The sequence below is a fragment of the Aethalodelphis obliquidens genome, unplaced genomic scaffold (assembly GCF_003676395.1).
Source record: "Aethalodelphis obliquidens isolate GAN/ISIS:26980383/991018 unplaced genomic scaffold, ASM367639v1 scaffold79, whole genome shotgun sequence".
NCBI lineage: Eukaryota > Metazoa > Chordata > Mammalia > Artiodactyla > Delphinidae > Aethalodelphis > Aethalodelphis obliquidens.
The window spans coordinates 911476-932251 of record NW_020838023.1 but is presented as its reverse complement, the minus strand read 5'-3'; the positions used below and the strand labels follow the sequence as shown (position 1 = coordinate 932251).

The following is a 20776-nucleotide window of genomic DNA, read 5'->3' as shown; positions in this document are numbered from 1 at the left end:
AATAGATTTTAGCTTATTTGCCCATGAAGTAGCTAAACACATAGAACAAAAACATTATGGGTGAAAAAATGATTTAAATTTGTTATTAAAATAATGTGCAAAACCTGGGAATTAAATTAGAGTAAGTTTAAGGTAAGAAAGTTCTCTATATACAGAACTAGTGAAATTTAAAAGCCTGTATTCCAATAAGTTATTTAATACAACTACTGAATTTCTGTCATAATAATTCATCATAAAATATTATATTTGTATTATTATTATCCTGTTAATTAAAGCATCTCTATTTAAACTAAAAATAAAATAGCTGAATTAATTATTGACAATTGGTTAATTGAACTACCATGTGACTTCTAAAATTCATTCTAAATTTAACAGTCTATGGTTCTCAAGATTATTTTGAAGAAAATAAAAGGAAGGCAAACTTCAAGCATTTGGGAAGATCTGGGTTGTGGTCAGGAAACGAAAGACAATTTAATTGATTACAGCTAATATGGGTACATTCCTTTTGGGTAAAAATGTGATCTTTTTAAATATGTTATCACCTAAATAAATGTATACCAATATGATTTGGCCCTCGTTGATTATTTCATCCACTGCATCTTTATCATCTCACATGTAATACTTTCATTTGTGTGAAACTTTCCAAAAAAATCAATCTCACTCTCCCTTTCTCCCCTCCCTGCTCTATGTCTCTCCTATAGGGATGGACCAGACCAAAACTCACCTCAGATCGGGCAATTCAGTGGCAATACTGCTTTGGAATCAGTCTATAGCACTTCAAATCAGATTCTAATCAAATTCCACAGTGATTTCACAACAAGTGGCTTTTTTGTGCTCAGTTATCACGGTTGGTATCATCTAGGCATTTCTATTTCATCTGGCACTGTTTGAAATTGTCCTTGAAAAATTGAGTGTAATATATATATTCAACCAATGATTGCAAAGGTATTAAAATTTGACACTTTTTTATCATTTCAAATACATTTACTTGCAAAGAACGGCCTCTTCTAAGCATTTAGGGACATTAAAATGTGAGCAAATGGAGATAGGAAATAAATCAGTCAGTAATTACCCCAGTAGAAAATAATTATTTTTGCATGGAAATGCATAAAAGAGAACCAGCTGTTCATATTTTATTGCATGTAGTTTTAAAACATCAATCGATTTTTTTCAATACAAAATGTTTAATCTATTTAACCTGCTGTGAGTCTTTCTAAAATTAGCATCCAATAACTTTATGCTTTGGATCACATTACTCATTCATTTATACTCTGTTTCACAACTATATCTATTCTAGAATCCTACAGCTTTAAGTGACTATTTCAGATCATTAAGTTCTTAGCTTTTACTCCTGTGAAATAATTTATGAAGAGTTTCAATTTCAATTCTTTGTATATAATTATTCTGGGTTCTCTCTTCATAACATTAACTTTTTGAAAGAACATTCAGATGGTTTCAGAGGATTTTTTTAAATTTCCTGTTATGTTAAATTGTATTTCATTATAAATAAGAAAATGTTTATTTCTAGTGATTATATCCTTTCATCTGCTATGACCGTAGTTTCATAAGCACATTCTGTTTCATATGACTTTGTCAGACCAATTCCATGAGCATCACAGGATCAATAAGCTACTAAATTAAATTTGCAAAACTTATATTAAAATTTCCAGGGTGAATGTGTACCTTGTCCATTACATTAACATACAATTTAATGTTTTCTTCTTTTTTTAACACAAAGTAAGAAAATCTTTGATACTCAAAGCTTATATTACATGAAAAATATGGTAAGTCAAATATGGTTATACACAAAGACACTTAAAGCACATTGGGTCTAGAAATACTCAGAGAACAGACCACAAAATATTTGATTTGCTTAATCTCAGCACTTATCAATCAGTAGATGATGCCCGATTTGTGCTTCTATAGTGGCCAGAGCTGCATGTATTATCTGGCATAGCCAATTAGAAAGCAGGGAGTTCAGTTAGATAACTTTGATTCAGGCTGTTTATTTTTTTTAATAACTCCTTTGCCTTTTTTATGAATTGATCATTGGTACTGGCAGTATGTGTATACAGTCTAAAGCTGCAACAATAGCTTTATTACTTTGAAAGGTAATCATAGCTCAAGAACTACTAAACTAAATGATTTTAAGTTCAAAAGATGAATTCGTTGCTGAACTGTATTTTGTACATTTTCTCTCTTCACAGATCCCCGCATAACTTTTTATTATTTTGTATCTTGCCTGAACAAGTGATAAAGAAGGGACTGTTCATTGATGGACTGTAAATATCCATAAAATAATCTTATAGGGAGTGGAAAATTCTTATAAAACTTAGGAAACATTTCAAAGGGGAAATATTGTCAGAGAAAAGGATGTCAGTATCTGTGTTTGTGTGTGTGTTTGTGTGTGTGTGTGAAAATCTTTACATAGAAAATACAAGGATGACAGAATGTAGGTAAACACATACAAAATATGAACGTAGATTTACATAGACACTTATGTGAATGTATATACATATATTCTCATTCCAAATTATGTTTCACCTGATTTTCGTAACTAGGTTCTGAATCATGTATATTAAAAATAGAATTATTTTAGGAATAAGGAAGATCAAATATTTGTTTAGGGCTTTGTTTTTCAGCTGACTTTGGACAAGTTATCCTTTGGTTTCCACTTTCTTCAGCTATAACACAACATGATATAATTGCTGAGAAGATTAACGAGATACTGTATATATAGAAATTACTCCAATTACTGGCATGTATTAGGTTGAACCATATGAAATTGTTGGCAGAAATGCTGAATATTGACAATTTTGTATAGCTCAACCCATGTAAGTGCTGTCATTATCACTATCATCAACATTGCGTTGCAGAGATGAAATGATTGGAGAGAATGAGTAATATACAGTTAGCATAGTTCCTAGGACAGTGTATGTTCAGTAAATATTCCTTTCCTTACAATATCTTACCTCACATATTAGTTTTTCTAATAGAGTATTTATATTTATTTATACTTATATTTTAAATTTTATAATAAGGCTCAATTGCCAGAGCTTAGAGAAGCCTAACATTTGAATCAACATCTCTGGCAATTTTACCCAAACCTTAAAATAACCTTGAAATTTGGAGAGGTAGCCGGGGGTCATGTTAAAAATTGACAGATGCCTTATATTCTACTAGCCCTAGTAGCATAATTTTCCTAAGCGTGCTTTCAGCCTGACCCACCTTTTCAAGAATGCATGATGCCTTCATTAAATCAAATTTAAAGCTACCCTATCATCTGGTTCATTGATTCTTATTCCCCAGTTCCTACTCTGACTCCCATTAGATTCTTACTCTCACTGCCCCCTGAACTTCCATTCTTAAATGGTTTCTTACTTATCTTCAGTTCTTTAACTCTACCTATCTTAAGTCCCATTTCTCCTTTTCTTGATAATTCAAACTCATAGGGATCACTACCATCTTTTCTATGATTGCACTTACTCTTTTCACCAAACTTTTCAGAACTTACAGTATGCTGTATTGTTTTATATGCCTTGTGAGTTTAATAATAGTGAGTGCTTTTATGAGGACACAGATCACACTTATGCTTCTTAATCCTTTCATAGTTTTATTATTGACTAAGTAATTATAGTTTAGTCTTATGGTCACGTGTGTTCGATTCTTTTTAAAATGTTGTCTAATTGAGTTTATTTGAGCTGTCTTAGTGACAACTTTTAAAAAGGTGATTTTACAGTTATGTACATGTGTGCTCATCCCTCCTCACAAAAACAAAAAAGATGCCTGTTTTCGAATTGGTATTAATATAATTAGTACAATTTAATATAACCGAAAATATAATATTCATATCCATGACTCGTATTCAGTAGCTATAGCTTAGTGCCAAAATGAGCTCTCATAATGGTAAAAAAAAAAACAAAAACAAAAAACTGGTCAGGTCATCTGGTACTTTTTCATAAGTTAACCAGGGAGATAATTCACTATTTAACACTTAGTTTAAGGTGATTTAATATACCTACGCTTAGAATGGTTTACTACCCCACTCAGTTTTCTTTATATTCTCTTAGTGATATAATAGCTCCTTCTGTTATGCCCAAACCTATAAGTCAGAAGTGGTTTTCTTAGGACTTGTGTACTTATTTTATAAATTTAACAGATCAGTATTTTCATATATTTTCTTAAGTTCACATTGATTATTTAAGTTTTATTTATTAATATATTTTTAATATGTCTGAAAGGAGAAAAATGTGTTTTTATGAGATCTAGTCAGATATCTGTCTTTTATAAAACATCACCTTCATAAAGCCTTTCATGATCAAAAATAACATTCCTAAAAAGCTTTGGAAAATGAAAGTTCTATGCAATGAAGAAATAGGGCAGGCATAAATGTTGAGGCACTTTATCTCAGATACCGTATTTCTTTTTCATCTGAGGAAATCTGCTAGTCTTTCTCTGTATTACTATAACCGTAATTCCCTAAAGAAAGAGCTGAATTTTCTTTTTTTTTTTTTTTGCGGTACGTGGGCCTCTCACTGTTGTGGCCTCTCCGGTTGCGGAGCACAGGCTGCGGACGCGCAGGCTCCGGATGCGCAGGCTTAGCGGCCATGGCTCACGGGCCTAGCCGCTCCGCGGCATGTTGGATCTTCCCGGACCGGGGCACGAACCCATGTCCCCTGCATCGGCAGGAGGACTCTCAACCACTGCGCCACCAGGGAAGCCCCTGAATTTTCTTGATATCTGCCATAGAGTCAAGATGGGTTTGTCTTATAATAAATAATAACAGTATTCAGTCCTAATCAATGACTTCCTGAAAGTAAATTACAAAAAACCTGTTTCAACTGCATGTTTTTACAGACACTAACTTTGTATAGTCACTCTAATAGCGATAGCTACCATTTGCTGAATACTTAATATGCCAGGCACTATGCTAGATGCTTTCCATGCTAATTTTTGTAATAACTCTGCAATATAAGTATTATTATCCCTATTTTAATAGTTAAAGAACCAAAAGACAGAAATTTGTAACGTATATAAAGCCAGAGAACTAATAAATAGAAGGGCTGCTGGGAATTCAAAATAGGTCTGTCTGACTTAAGGACTGACCTCTTTTTAAATAATGACAACAATAACATCAATCATAATAATAGCTAAACTATACTGAGTTCTTACCAAGTGCCAGGTAGTGTCCTAAGCTGGTATTATCTCATGCATAGATTATATTTAATGGTATGTAAACATAATTTTTCTTTAAAAATTAGCAATGATTTTCATTTTTATCAAGATAAGTCATCTCACTTTCTAGAAAATACCTCTCCTAATTACAACTTGGAACTTTGAACTTTTTAGTGCTTCTCTTCCCCAGGACCTACAGGCTAACAACAATATGTTGGTAGGTTTATCACAGATTAGTGTGTTCCTCTTTGTAGTTTCCAAAATGTGCTATGGTGATGAGAAAATAAGATAAGTTTATTGGGAATCTGACTTATGCCAACCACTGTAGTATAGCCAGAATATATATTTATTAATTTAAAACATAAAGTATCATTTTAATGCTTAAATCTATTATCCAGGGTACCTCTTTTTCTAATATCAGATATTAGGGAACCTCAATCATTACAGAAGATTTTCTTAGGATAATACAATTTAATAATATATATTATCCATTGCTTTCTGTTATTGGCACAGCTTCTGTGAATGAGTGGGTTGATTATATATTGAATTTCAGATTATTTTTAAGAAATGTATTTTAAAAGCCTGTAATACCTTTTAGGTCATCTTTTAAGGTTATATTGCCTTTACAATGAATGCTGTATTTGGGGACAAGTATATTTAACTCCACAAAGTCTCATCCTAAAAGAGACTACTGTAGATATAAGGACACATTTTATATAAAACATAAATCACCATTGCTTTGAACTGTGTGACCCCATTGCCTCCCACAACGTAAAGATCTGACCTCCTTTCATATTTCAGTAGATAGAGCATTGAGCTGATGAAATGTTTCATTGTTTGATTTCCAGAGAGCATAGGGGGTATGAACATCATACAATTTTATATATATATACAGCTAAAAAACCAAACTAGTAAAACTATAATGATGAAAAGATACTGCCATTTACTATTATTTAAATGACTACTTAGTGATTACTTAAATGACAAAAAGTCATGTCAAAATTGCTTACCATATTTTGGTATTTTGCTGTGTGTGATAAGATGGCATTTTTATTCTACAGTATCTCAACCCCCTCCAGCCAAAGTCCATCAGGAACATCTCTGTAGTTAAACAAAGTTGAGTTTATAGGCTCACTGTAATGTGTGGGACAACATACCATGAGAAACCCCGTGGAGTCTCAGTGAGAGGGTGTTAGGAGGGGCTTGTTATAGGATTTGGGCTGTGTAAGATGGTTCTGGAAAGTTCAAGGAAGCATGCTTTTCCTCTGGGTTGGGTGCTCTTAGAAAATTGCAGCAGTTCTATAATTGGGTATCTTAATTTTTTTCTAGAAGGTGGAAGGTATGGAACACACCTAAAACTATGATTGGTGTGGGGTAGCAGCATTCTCTCGTACTAGCTGAGATGGAGGAATCTTGGTCATATTGGTGGTTTGGATAGCGTTTTCATTTTGTTTTATGGTTTTTGTTTTGTCTTTTCTATGCTCAGACATGATTCGGGAAAGGTCTTATTTTTGTCTTGTTCCAACAAGGTCAAAGAGCTATCATGTCTGATGTTAGTTGTTAGTTAAATTGATTATAGTCAACAGTAGAAAATCATGGCCTATCAGTTAGAGCCAGGCCGGCTCCAAGCCAACAGCATACAGGGGCTGTGCTTTGTTTTCTTTTGTTTTGTTTTCTTTTGCTTTTTTTTCTTTAGTCTTTTCTTTTCAATATGCAGAATAAAGTGATGGTTAAAGAGCTAAAACGTGTTCCTTCATAGCCAAAACAAACCAAACTATGATAGTAAACAGAAAAAGGAAAATAGAGATTGACAAAGAAAAAATTGTCACCTCTGATGTGCTCTGTTATCTACTAATGTGCCAGGCAACTCAACCATGTAGAGAAGAGACCTTTAGCGCATTACTTTTCAGACTCTAATGGTCTCAGTACTAAGGTAGGATACTTTCCATTAGCTACTGGAATATGGGGAAGTCACTTCATGCAAAAGATATTGGAATTTTCTTATGGAAAATTCAGGATATTTCCCAAAAGCTTGTTTACTATACTTCTGTTTTTCCATCTCTAGGAAAATACCTAGTAACTTCTTGTTGATCCATTTCTAATGATCCATTCCATTTCTCTGTCTCATCTCCAAATCTAGGGCTGAACATTTTCTCTTGAATTCAAAGATTCTCCCTTCTATAGGCAGAGAAACAAATGGATTATAAAATACTAACAGATAAAACGTGATATTTGTAAGTAATTTAAGCACCACTGAAACTTACCTGTATGGTTCATATCAATTCACTAGCAGACTTTCTCCAAAATGGAAAAAAAAATTACTAATTATTTTTTCTTCTTAGTTAAAACTCAGATAGCATTTGTTTAAATGCTCCTAACTCTACTTTCAAGTGGAGCTGCTTAAAGTTATTTTACATAACTTTTGAAATAACCTTACCAGAATTACATAACTGAGTATGTAATTATCAGTGCTTTTTCTCCTCCAAATCTTCCCCAAATCATGAAGTTATCATACTTGAACTAATCTGGGTCACCACTGAAGTACAACAGTGGTTATAGAGAACTTAGAATTTATAAGAGCACATAGAACATTTTCTTTTCCTCTGTAAGAAATACTGCATCCTTATTTGGCAGAAAGGTTGTGCACTTGTGCTTTTGTGGTTTAGAGAAGGAATGGCAATTTGCCAGTGTCCTGTTGTGTCTTTTTTTGAAGAAGCCTTGAATAGCTCATTTGAACTGAAGTAGATAAAAGCAGCAGCATTCTTTTCTGGAATTGGGTTGGTTATTTCATTACAAAGAAAATAGGAAATGAAAAATAACCAAATATATTGCCAGAATTAAACTCTAAAGTGATTTTAAGAAGCAAATTTGTTGGACCAGGAACCAGACATCTGTACACATTTGAATGAAAACAGAGCACTGTTCAAACAATGGTCATCCTCAAAAGATACTGACAGGCACTCTAACCCACAATTGCCTCTGTTTCATCCCATTTGCAATTTTAGAGCTAGAGTCTTCTTAGGGAAGACTATTTGTTTCGAGACTCTTTCCCTCCTGAAAAAAACCTATATTTTGTGTATTACTTAGCAAATATTTGTTGGATTATAAGTAAAGTGAAAGGAGCTTATTACTCAATTGTGAAAAAGACAAATGAAGAGTCTCCTCCCTTATGTTACTTAAAGCCTAGATGGAGTCACAAATAGTGAAAAAGTAAACTAATAAATGGAAAATAATAAATGTTGAAACAAGTCATGATATCCAGTTACGGGCAGAACTGAAACTTTTAAATTGTATCATCAAAATTTTAAATAGCATGAGCATGTATTTTAGTCCATGTTTTCCATGGATTGTTCTATTTAGAAACAGCTTCAAAGTGATGACCATTAATGGAAAAACTGCGTAACATAGATATTTACACATTTAAAATACACATTTAAGCTAAATCTGTGTTCTCTTTTAGATGAATCATTTTATTTGACATGCCATTCACCTTTAAGACACCATTGACTTATTTAATAACTATGCAAGGGCATCCTATCCTACATGTCATGATTGTATGTGCTACAAAACAGAGTTCTGTGATTAGAAAATAAGAGTAAAGGGTAGGAGGAGGTAGGTAGTGAAGAGCTCAGAAGATATGTTTATCCTGGTGTTGTAAAATTGGGAATTGAGACACAAAGTCAGACTTGAAGTCAAAAGGATCAATGAAATCACTTAGGTGGAGATTGTAGGAAATTTGTTCGAAGGAAAGTTTATTCAGAATTCAAATCTATAAAATTGATGAAAATAGAATTGCTCTTATTGTAGAGGAAGGAGGTACGGACATTACACCTCCTCACACCCTCCATGACCCCAAGGTGATCCCTTGTCTCTAGGGACAGTTTATAAAATGCTGATGGTACCAAAGAATGGAGAATAAGAGAATTTAGCTCACATCACCCACGTGGTCTTGGGAAAATAACACAGTATCTCTGAGCATCATCTTCCTCATAATAATAATTTCCAACCTCTAGTCTTTTGAACTCTCCAGCTGAGTTATCTAAGTCATTCTAAGCAGGTTCTACAGATGACAGGAGTCATGAATTCCTCATTGATAAAAATATGCTTCTTCTTTAAAATAAAATAATTTTTGATTAGCATGAAGATTAAAAACAAGTTTACAGGCAAACAAAGATCAGATAAAATGCTCTCCTCTAAAGCAATTATACTCCAATAAAACAATAAATAAATAAAGCATAATCTTATAAGGATTTCTCCCTGTAGGGCTCTCTGTATCTTCCTCTCCCCCTTCCCTTACCTCTCTGGCGTTTCTCACAACTACCTTTTACCTTGATAATTGTAATTTTTACTCATGTTTCCTCCTCTGAATGCTCTTCTGCCAATGATTACCCTTCAGCACTGGAAAAAATCATACTCATCCTTTAAAATTTATCTCATTCATTTCTTTTTATCAGAATTTTCCTTAACTAGTCTAGTTGATATTCCTCAGTACTCTCGTAATACTCTCACAATAGGGCCCATACTGAAGATATGGGCTTTGACATTGAAGGACATAGGCTGGACTTCTGGATAAACCCTGTACTAGTTGTGTGATCTCTGACAAGTTACTATGCCTTTAAACCTCCTTCTTTTTATCTCCAAATTGAGGTACATAAAGAAATTAACTCCTAAGTTTAAGTAATAAAATTATGCATATAAAACACATTTTTCTTCAAGGTTATAACAGCCTAAAATATGTTTCTTAAATTAATAATAGTATATTACATCTTTGAAGACAACTAGTGAAAACAAGGCTTTAACTAAGCAAACAGTTGTGATACAGATATCATATAGGGCCAGTAGTCATGATACTTAGATTCATAGAGACCTTTTTTAAGTGGCCTTTACCTTATGCCAAATAAGAATCTACCTAATCTAATGGGATGACCAGTTTAGAAACATAAAATTTAACATAAACATATTAATCTAGCATGGTGAAAGAAGGCTCTGGAGCCAGACTGTCTATGTTCAAATCCCAGCTCTGCCATATTATAGCTGTATGAGTTGGACAAATTCTTTAATTCTTTTAACAGTTTTTCTTTTATATAATGGGAATAATTATAGAACTCATTATATAAATTAAGTAATAAAATAAATAAAATTTTTGTGAGGACTAATAGAGTTAATATAAGTAAAATGTTCATAATATTCCTTGGAATAGAGTAGCCTTGAGTATTGTTTGCAATTATGACTGAATGCTAGGCACTTTGCTAGATGCAGGGGATTCTGCGATGAACCTTGGGAAGCTAGGCATTGAGCACATAAACAAACATGAGTGTATAATTCCAAATTGTGATTATGCCAAGATAGAAGCACATAATCAGAAGGACTAGAATGAGGGTGAGAAATAAGGAGTTAAAAGGTAAGCATTCTTACCATGGGAAAATATTTAAGGAATGATTAATTTTCCCTCAATGTTGTAGCATTTTTTTAAATAAAGAAATAGTTGAAACTTGATAAATTCTACCATATATTTTTATTCTTATAAATAAACCTTATGTAATTTTCTTTTTTCACATATGTGAATATGTATAGCTGCTCAGAGAAGGAATAAACATTGTCTATTTTTATAGCCTATCAACTAAGAGTGTGTCAACCTCCACCACCTGTACCCAATGCTGAAATTTTGACAGAAGATGATGAATTTGAAATAGGTAAAGTCTGCTAAATTACTTTCAAAGAAAACATACTGTTAGCAGAGGTATTTACTTTAAAAGAAATAAGAATAAAGAATAGTAGCAGCCTGTCTTAGACCTTCTTTCCCTGGATCGATGGGGATTGTTTAGAATTCTTAAGACTGGGTAACAATGAAAAGAGGAAAGGGAGTATTAGGCAAGAAGAAAGAATTCTGTATTTCCAGGATGTACAGTTAGAAAACAGTGCAGGAATTTGAACTGTATAACTATTCTGGTAGTTCCTTCCAAAGTATTATTTTGCTACCTTCCAACACTGTAGTGTTGAATTCAGGCATAAACCTGATGTGTATAATGAAGGATATGTAGGGTGTATTAGAAGACATGTTTTATTTCCATGTCTTTGAAAACAATTGGTTGGTTATGCTCAATTTGATCGTAAATAAAGTCCTTTTAAAACTTGGTTGGAAATTTAACTGTAATAATATCTAATAGTTTGAAAAATTATGTAAGAAAAGAAGACATCCTAATGTTATCATAATAAATTTTTATCATTATTATCCTAGTAATATTAATATTTGTTGAGAAATGTAAGAAAACATCAATGACCAATGTACATCTAATCTTAATAGCAATAACTAGGAATCTCCTTTTAACTGCTTGATATATTTTTACTGAATATCTTACCAGTACCAACCAGATTATACTGTTGCTTATATCTAACCAGATTGCCCCAGTACAGTCTTACTTGTAGTTTATTATTGGCTTCAGTTCTGATTGGTCAGTGCTTATGACATACTAGTAGTTCAATATTTTGAATGTCATCACTGCTTATAACTAATAGAATTTTTATATTGATTGAAAATGACTGAAAGAAAAAATATTCTAATTTTATATTGAAACATCTGTTTATTTTAACCATTACCTTGTTGCTTATCAGAAGCCCCTTCTGCATTTTTTTTTTTAAATAGGTGATATTATTAGGTATCAGTGTCTTCCAGGATTTACTTTGGTTGGTAATGCAATTCTGACATGCAGATTAGGAGAACGACTCCAGATGGATGGAGCGCCTCCAGTTTGTCAAGGTACCAATTCTTATGATTATTTATTTCTAAATATCTGTTTTATGTTTAATTCAGTACTAGCAAAATAGAGAACAATCTATTTTATGTAATTATATATTTAACTGACAATAATGTTAGATATTATACAACTCATAAGTGGTATTTTTCATTCCATTATTTCTCAGATTTAAGTAAACATTTTTAATTCATCCAAGGCTTAATTTTTCTAGTTTATCCCAAACTCAATTCAATCTATTTAAATTATTTTTGCTGTGAGGAGTGGAAATGGAGGTAGAAAGCAAGAAAAATCACTTTAAATAAAGATTCCAATGTTGACTGCAAGTAGTTTCTATTCTGACCACTAGAATCATTAAACTTTTTTGAGCACCTGTTAAGAATGAGGATCTGAGGGAAAAAACAAACAAACAGAAAGTTGTAAATGGTCCCTGCTGTGAAAGCAACATGGTGTAAGGGATATGACAGCCATACAGCTTGTAGCAATACAGTACTAAGGAAACAGGCCAGGGAGCTATAGAGTCACATAATTTTAAACTGTTTGTAGGACAGGGAAAGCTTGATGGAGGCATTGCTCCCTGAGTCATAGGTTCCAAATGAAAAGTGATACTTACTTTGGTAGAACTAAGATAGGGAAAGTGTGGTCCAAGTGACAGAGGTATATGCAAAGACACAGAAATGAAAGACAGTGAGGTACAGACTTCAAGGCATTCACTATGTTTTAAGGGCAAGACCATGATGGATCTTGAATGATGTACTGGGATTTTGATGTTCAGGAATCATGTATTATTAACTTGTATAGCTCCTAGGGCCCGTAACAGTGCCTAACACATAGTAACTAATTATAAATATTGGTTAATTTGAATAAAATTGAATTGAACTTGATTATACATCTCCAGATTTTCTTGGATTACTTCCTTCACTGGGGTTTATTCTTGAGAAATAGAAATCTGTTTTATGCAGTATCTTAACTGTTACAATGAGCCTAAAACAAAAATTCTGTTTATTATTACAAGCATGCTGTAAGTAGGAATAAATGTTTGATTTTTCTACCTCACTGGAATCCTTACAAGAAGATAGAAGGATTTTCATAAGGGGCTTTTACAGTATCAAAAAGAAAGACATGTTTGGAGGTATAACCAGCAACAATATAAGAATTTTCCTTGCTCTTAGTCAATGATTTTTATAGGCCATCTTAAAGTTGTTTGTGTATTCTGAAGTCTACCACCTTTACTCCTGAATGAACAAGCAATTAATTACATACCAGGACTTCTTCCTTGACCCAGTGTATAAACTTCATTGTGAGCTCTTGGAGAGCAACACTTCTTTTTTATATATCTGGATCCCAATTCAATATTATATTTAATTAAAAATACAAAACAGTTTTGTTATTTGAGTCCCTCATCTCTCAGATTTTCAATATCATATTTCTAAAATCAGAATTTCCTGTAGATTAGTAAATGTGTTTCTTCTTATTCTATCTGCTCTGGAGAATACAAAAAAGGATGATCAATCTTTGTCTCATAATAACACTATCGGTACTAGCTAAAAGTTAATTATCCCTCAGAATGAGTTTATGCAGCATTACTATATTAATTAATTGACCAGGCACTTAAGCTAAAAAGCTGAGTTAAAATTTTGTTTGAGTTAATTCATAATCTCACTAAAAGATTGTCATTCGTTTGGAATCTGTTGTAACTAATCTATACTGTTTTTAGTCTATTTTAAATTATTTGATTTTTTCACTTTTCCTAAAAGAGGCTATATCATTTTTGTTATTCCTCCCTGGATCCTCTTTAGTTCTTTATATCACACTTAAAACATGGAAAGCAAGTCTAAATATGGTGCTCTTCAAAGGGTTTGATGTAAATGAAATATAATAGGTGACTACAGATAGTTAAAAACATGGGGTCCATCTAGCTGAATGTGTGAGACTTTCTGTACTTTAAACTTTCTGGGCATTAGTTTCCTCATATTCATAATGGGGATAAGAATTGTAGACATTTCTTAAGGTTGCTGTGATAAGTAAGTGATATAATGAACAAAAGGTGCTTAACAGTATCTAATGTACACATATTTACTCTTGATGATTGTCTTACTCTTGACGTATGTTGGTTAGTGTGAGAATAGGTTAATTTGTGTATTTACAGTAAATTATATTGAATCATACCAGTTTTTCAAAAGTAATATGGAATATTTGTTCAATTGAAAACATTGGGACCATTAAGATACAGCACCTGCTTTTCAATAACAATAGCCTAAGAAGAAAATCAAAAAAGCGATGAAATGATAGCCATAAAATTGCTAACTGCAATAACAGAAGCATACATGACAGAGGTACCAAGAAGAAAATCAACAGTTCTCCTTGGGTTGATGGAGGAGAGGTTCAGGAAGTGTTTGTTTCACAGAGGATGAGACTTGATCTGGGTTTTGAGATGTGCTAACATTTCAAATGCATCAGACAAGAGTAAGACTTTGAAACAGAAGCACTAATGGATAGGCTGAGTTCAAAAAAATTATAGGTCATCCAGTATGTTTGGAGCATTCTGTTTCAGAGGAGGAGCTGCAGAAAACAAAGCTGGAGAAGTAGGCAAGGACTGAAGTTGAAGGGCTTTGAAGGTGCTGAATGGCTTTTAGTAAGGGAATAACATGTTCAGTAACCCAGTTACTCACTTAGTTAAATATTTCAGAAGTATTAAACAGCAGGGCACACACAACAGAAACCCTTTCTTAAAACTTACTTCAGTTTGTCATATGGTTATATATCTTTTATTTCAATATGCCATAACTATATATTCACTAATGTTCTTCATCTTTGACTCAAGTTTTCCATTCCATTTCTAGCCTTCAAGTTTCTTTGTTTATTTATTTTACATGTTTTTCATTTTGTGAAAAGCAAACATCAGGTTTCTCTTTTTAGACTGAGAAGGACTTAATACTATTTGCTGAATTTTTTTTAAATCTTGAAATCACATCCAAGAAGCAAATGTCTCAGATTCAAATAAGAGAAATAGAAGTTTAAAAATAAGAAAGGAAACAACTCTTAGATTAGATATACTGTATTCTATAGTAAAAGTTTAAATATTTGTATATGAAGTTATGGCAGTTATTTTCAAGTTATTTCAAGTTATTAACTTGATTAAAGAACAATCATATGTTGCCATAATTCACTATTTTACTTACTCTTTTCCATCCCTATACTACTTGAAGACTTTATAATTCAAAATATTTCATGTCCTTCCACCCTGGAAGTGACAGATATATAAATACTTCATCTATTCATCTGTATTTTAGCAACAGTATTTGGTATTTTGAAGCCTAGTTTATTTGAACAAACATTGAGAAACAAGGATGTACGCAGTAATAACACTCAAAAATTGGTCCAAGCTACATTTAAAAACTATTTATCAGTGATATACATAGGACATTTTACTGTAGTGGCTACAGTGGCTTCCAGGTAAAAAGTTCTATATCATATTGAACTAAATCCTGTTTGGTATATATTGGTTTACTTCTATACTGTTTGGGCTATATTGAGCAATTCCAATACTCTTCCCACACCATAAAACTCAAAGTCTTAAGGAAAAAAAAAAGGGCTGAAATGGCATCATTTGAGTGATAAGGATTTGATCATCTTGGTCACATTCTCATTCCAAATGCAAATTTAAGTATATGTTTCTATTATTTGGTCCAATGCATAATGCTATTGAGGCCAACAATTAAAGTATAGTAGTTTACTATACCTTGGAGATACACACACACACACGTGCACACACACACACATTCTCAGGATGTACAGCAGAGGTACTGTTATGAAATGAAGAGCTGTGCTTTGTCTTACACTTATGATCTGGAAATAGCAGGAAGAACTGAAAGGTAACTGGTGACCCAAAATTGTGTTAAATCCTCGTGGCTTAAGCATATTCATGAGATTAGAAGTGACTTTGCCTGGAATGAATACTCTGAGATGGGGCAGTTTCCTGTCTGTCCTCACATACCTGAGTGAGTTAAAGTTTGAGGACAGAAGAAAAAGTAAGGAAGGAAAAGGACAGGGTAAAGACATAGGCAAGAGAGGCAGAGGGGAGAAAATGTAAGAAGATGAAGGAAAATAGGGAAAATAATATAAAGAAATAGAAGGCAATAAAATGCCTTATCTTTTTATTATCTACATATTTATTGTCCAGAAAAATAATGTATCTTCCATGTAATAATAAAAGGAAATTAATACCATAAAATTTTAGGTCATTCCTCCATATTTTGAACTGCAAGCTTATTGTACAAGTTGTCTTTTTATACACATAGCTCAAGATATTATCTCCTTTATTGTTATTTAATATGAAAACATTTAAAAACTGGGTATTTAATGCAATTTTCACTTAAATACATTTCAATTAAAGTATTGAAATGCAACTTTAAAATGCAACTTTCAGTATTTAAAATGCAACTTTCACTTAGGTCTAAAACACTAGCATCATCTAATGGTATATATTTTTTGACAGTGCTCTGTCCTGCCAATGAATTACGCCTGGATTCTACGGGAGTCATATTGAGCCCTGGATATCCTGACAGTTACCCAAATCTTCAAATGTGTGCCTGGAGCATTTCTGTGGAAAAAGGATATAATATTAGCATGTTTGTAGAATTCTTCCAGACAGAAAAGGAATTTGATGTTCTTCAGGTGTATGATGGTAACCATGGGTTATATTTACTGGATATTCATAAATTCAATTCAACTGCTCTAATTATACTTTCAGACCTTCAGTAGAAACACTGCTTATATGATTTTATTTTATCTTGTGGGTATTTTTAGAAGTATCAACATCAAACTTACCTATATACCATATGAAAATTGTAGTTAGCTTGATTATTATGTTATAAATTGTATCTGCTTTAGCTATGGAATTAAAATGTTTAAACAAACATTTTATGTTATGTTTTAAGTTATTATTGATGAAGTAAATTGGTTCTGGATTAATTTCACCATATTTAGTACTATTCTAAATATATAAAATACTAAAGATGAATTATTCAGTTACACCTAAATTGTATTATTTTCTTTCTGAAGGACCAAATATTCAAAGTCCAGTGCTTGTTTCACTCAGTGGGGATTATTCATCTGCTTTTAATATAACAAGCAATGGTCATGAAGTATTTCTTCAATGGTCAGCAGATCATGGCAATAACAAAAAAGGCTTCCGGATAAGATATATAGGTATGTGATATTTATAACTTCAGTACAGATCTCACCTACATCTTCAGTATGGTTGTGATTAAAGAGCACAGACACATACACTATTTAATTAGGTATGAAATTAAATCATATTTCTTCCATTGATGTTTCTTGAGCAATTTATGTAACATCTCTATGCCTCAGTTCCCTCATTGTAATGATAATAATGCTATGTCTTTCATATAATTTTGAAATGATTAAAAGGACTTAAGTTATTTATGACTTATCTAAGTTAATTATAAATTAAACTCTGGGGCTTCCCTGGTGGTGTAATGGTTAAGAATCCACCTGCCAATGCAGGGGTCCGGGAAGATCCCACATGCCATGGAGCAAATAAGCCCGTGCGCCACAACTACTGAACCCACGTGCCACAATTACTGAAGCCCATGCAACTAGAGCCCGTGCTCCACAACAAGAGAAGCCACTGAAGTGAGAAGCCCACGCACAGCAACGAAGAGTAGCCCCAACTCGCTGCAACTAGAGAAAACCCGCACGCAGCAACGAAGACCCAGTGCAGCCAAAAATAAATAAATAAATAAATAAATAAATAAATAAATAAATAAATAATTAAAAAAAAATTCCAGCCAAAAAAAAAAAAATTAAACTCTGATATTTTAAGTGCTTTATTTCCCAGCAGAAATTTCCCTTGAACTCTCACAAAATGTTAATAGTGTTGCTCAGTTGTATCTGATCTACTTAATATATATAACTCCTTTAAATGAGAAGTTTAAACAAAAGATAAACATACAGTAGAAAAAATCTTTGTCTTCACTCTTGCCCACCTATTTATGATACTTGCTAAAATATATTAAATATTAAAAGAGAAAATGATGAACATATCACTTAGAAACATTTAGGTTTAAAAAAAATGTTTTGTCATCATTGCTCTTCATTGAGTAATATCTAGAAAGATGTAGGCTGAAAATCCTTCTTAATATCAAGATGAAATAACTTTTCCTATATGCCTTCTTGTTTATAAGGTCTACTAATACTGAGACAATAATTTTCTTGTTAAGTGTACATAGTTTTCCATTATGCAAAGATTATATCCCTTCTCTTTATTGCCATCCTAAATCATGTCAGATGCCATAGGTATGTGCTCAATAACAGAATACTTGAGACCCAATCAACCATCTCTATCTCTCCAGTGTTCAGACCATGTCTCCCCAAGCTATGGGTCATTGCTAATCAATCCTACTGAAAATTACTTTCTTAAATATTTTATAGATTATTCTGACACAACAGTTGTAGACATGGACTTAAATAAAATTTTGAATTCCAGTTGTAAAGATAAACTCTTGAATTTTACTCATTTATATAAATTTGTATATACATATGTTATGTGCAAATACCATTTTTGTCTACTTTGATTTTAAAACTATAAGGTGATAATTTGCCTTTATCAGCAATTTGTCTTTTACATATTAGAAGTAACTTGTCACTGACATTATAGCATGTTTACAAGTTTTATCCTATAATAGATAGCTATTAAATTTGAAAAATGTTATTAGGCATGCAAAGGAGAAATGTTTAAAAATTTAAACATATGCCCAAGTCATTCTTGAGGTTTTTCATATTTGAATGTGAACTTTGTAAATGTCTTTTTATTAAAGTTGTGCCAGACTGTATTTAAAAAGTCAGAATGTTAAATTATATTTTTAATAACCATAATAACTTAAAGGGAAATCATTCAAATCCAACAGTTATAAGCATAAGTTCACTATATTAAAGACTAATCCTTATTTATGTTGATATTCATGACAAAGTTATATATAAATGTAATGAAAACATCATTTTTGGCCCCAAGAACAGCTTGACATATTGAGTATAAATTTTTCCTTTAGAAAATGACAGGTTATGACATATATATTCTAAGTCCAATCTATTTCTTATTATTTACCCCTAAAGTCTCATTTTTTCTCAGATGAATACATTGAAGTTTCAGTTTCAAAGGGTAAATGGATCCTGCCAGGCTGAATAGTCTCAAAAGTACATATATATGAAAAAGCCATTTCACGTTATCTTTTGACATTCTAGACTTCAGGAGATGAAAGAAGTTTTATTTTATTGGCATTTTTTATCACCATATATAAGCACTCTTGGCAGCATGGAAACTCTTTAATAAACTGGAAGAGAGGATTATGGAATGTGGAGGGACTATTTTAGACATCCACCAAAATGAAATGCATGAACTAACATGACATAGGTGTCTGCAGGTAATTTCAAAGTGACATGTAAACAACATGCTCTAAAATATTGCTACTAAACTGTGGCATTTAGGCCCTTCAGATGACAGGAAATACCAGTTCCAAAATTCAATAAACTATTTGTAGGGCTTTTGAACCTCCAGGGTATTAAGAAGGTATAATGTATTTCAATTAGGAGACATCTCCAGTGACAATAAGAATCAGAAGAAAGCCCAGAAATAGTTATGTCTCCTAAAAGTTATGTCACTAGATTGTCAAGTGGATGGAAAATAATATATGTCCATATGAAGTAAAACTCACGTAGATGGCAATTGAATTGGCCAATTTTTATGAACTAGTATTTACTTTAAGGTTTTTATAACTCTAGATTGTAAAGAGTTTCTGATTCATTAACTTTATATGATTTTTATTTTTTTCTTTTAAAAAGCTTTCTACTGTAGTACACCAGAATCCCCACCTCATGGATACATTATCAGTCAGACAGGTGGACAGCTTAATAGTGTGGTCCGCTGGGCCTGTGATCGAGGATTCCGACTTGTTGGGAAAAGCAGTGCTGTGTGCAGAAAGTCTTCCTATGGGTATCATACATGGGATGCACCGGTCCCTGCTTGTCAAGGTGAAGTATATTAACCAGAAATGTTACATTAATAAAAGATTAACCCCGTTTAACTTTTATTTGGATTGCTGAAACTTCCAATATTATAAATATGCAGAAGCATATTATAGATACCTCTAAGGAAAATAAGGCTGAAAAACACAGACTGATAAATTTGAGGAGCATGAGACACATTGTCTTATAATTCTTCATTTGTTGTTATGTGATTTATGCCTTTACTCTATCCACTTATATGCATACTTTACTCATACATCTACCATTCCCGTCACTTTGTTGTCAGAAAATGAATGACCCAGAGCTGGAGTGTGTGTTAGTGTGGAGTCTGCAGAGAGAAAAGAGGGGATAAGAGTAGGCAAGGTCACTGATGATGTTCACTCTCACGTATGCAAAAATGTGCTCTCAGTGCAACAAATTTAAAAGAGGAAAATGTAGCCAATTACCACATTATTTTTTCTTCACTGTTTAGGTAACTCAACAGAGATGTCTTTCATTTCCATTTTATTTTGTTAAAAAGCAAGGCACTCTCTGAGCATTGTATCCTGCTATAGCAAAAAAATGACAAGTCAACAAATGGCACATTTTAGAGCTTTGGACTAGGTCTTGTTTTTAAAGAGTAGTTGAGTCTCTTAGCTAGGTATAGTAATAAAGACAAGTTCAACATAAAGAAAATGTAATGTCATTGGACTCTGAAAATTTTCGAACATCACATTATTTTGTAATATGAAATTTAAATTTATATTTGATTTATTTTACCCAGCATGTGGAGGCATATATAACAACTATGAACCCTCACATAA

The 20776-nt window shown here is 32.6% G+C and overlaps 1 protein-coding gene across 3 annotated transcripts in view; it reads left to right on the top strand.

Annotated features, from left to right (window-relative positions):
• The window catches only part of CSMD3 (CUB and Sushi multiple domains 3), a 1084122-nt gene that overhangs the window by 977688 nt on the left and 85658 nt on the right, over positions 1-20776 (top strand). For all 3 annotated transcript variants that reach the window (XM_027092553.1, XM_027092552.1, XM_027092550.1), the window contains 6 exons: positions 702-847; positions 10788-10868; positions 11819-11932; positions 16426-16614; positions 16992-17138; positions 19791-19979. In XM_027092553.1, the coding sequence (XP_026948354.1) occupies positions 702-847; positions 10788-10868; positions 11819-11932; positions 16426-16614; positions 16992-17138; positions 19791-19979 (866 nt within the window). The remainder of the gene's footprint in view (positions 1-701; positions 848-10787; positions 10869-11818; positions 11933-16425; positions 16615-16991; positions 17139-19790; positions 19980-20776) is intronic.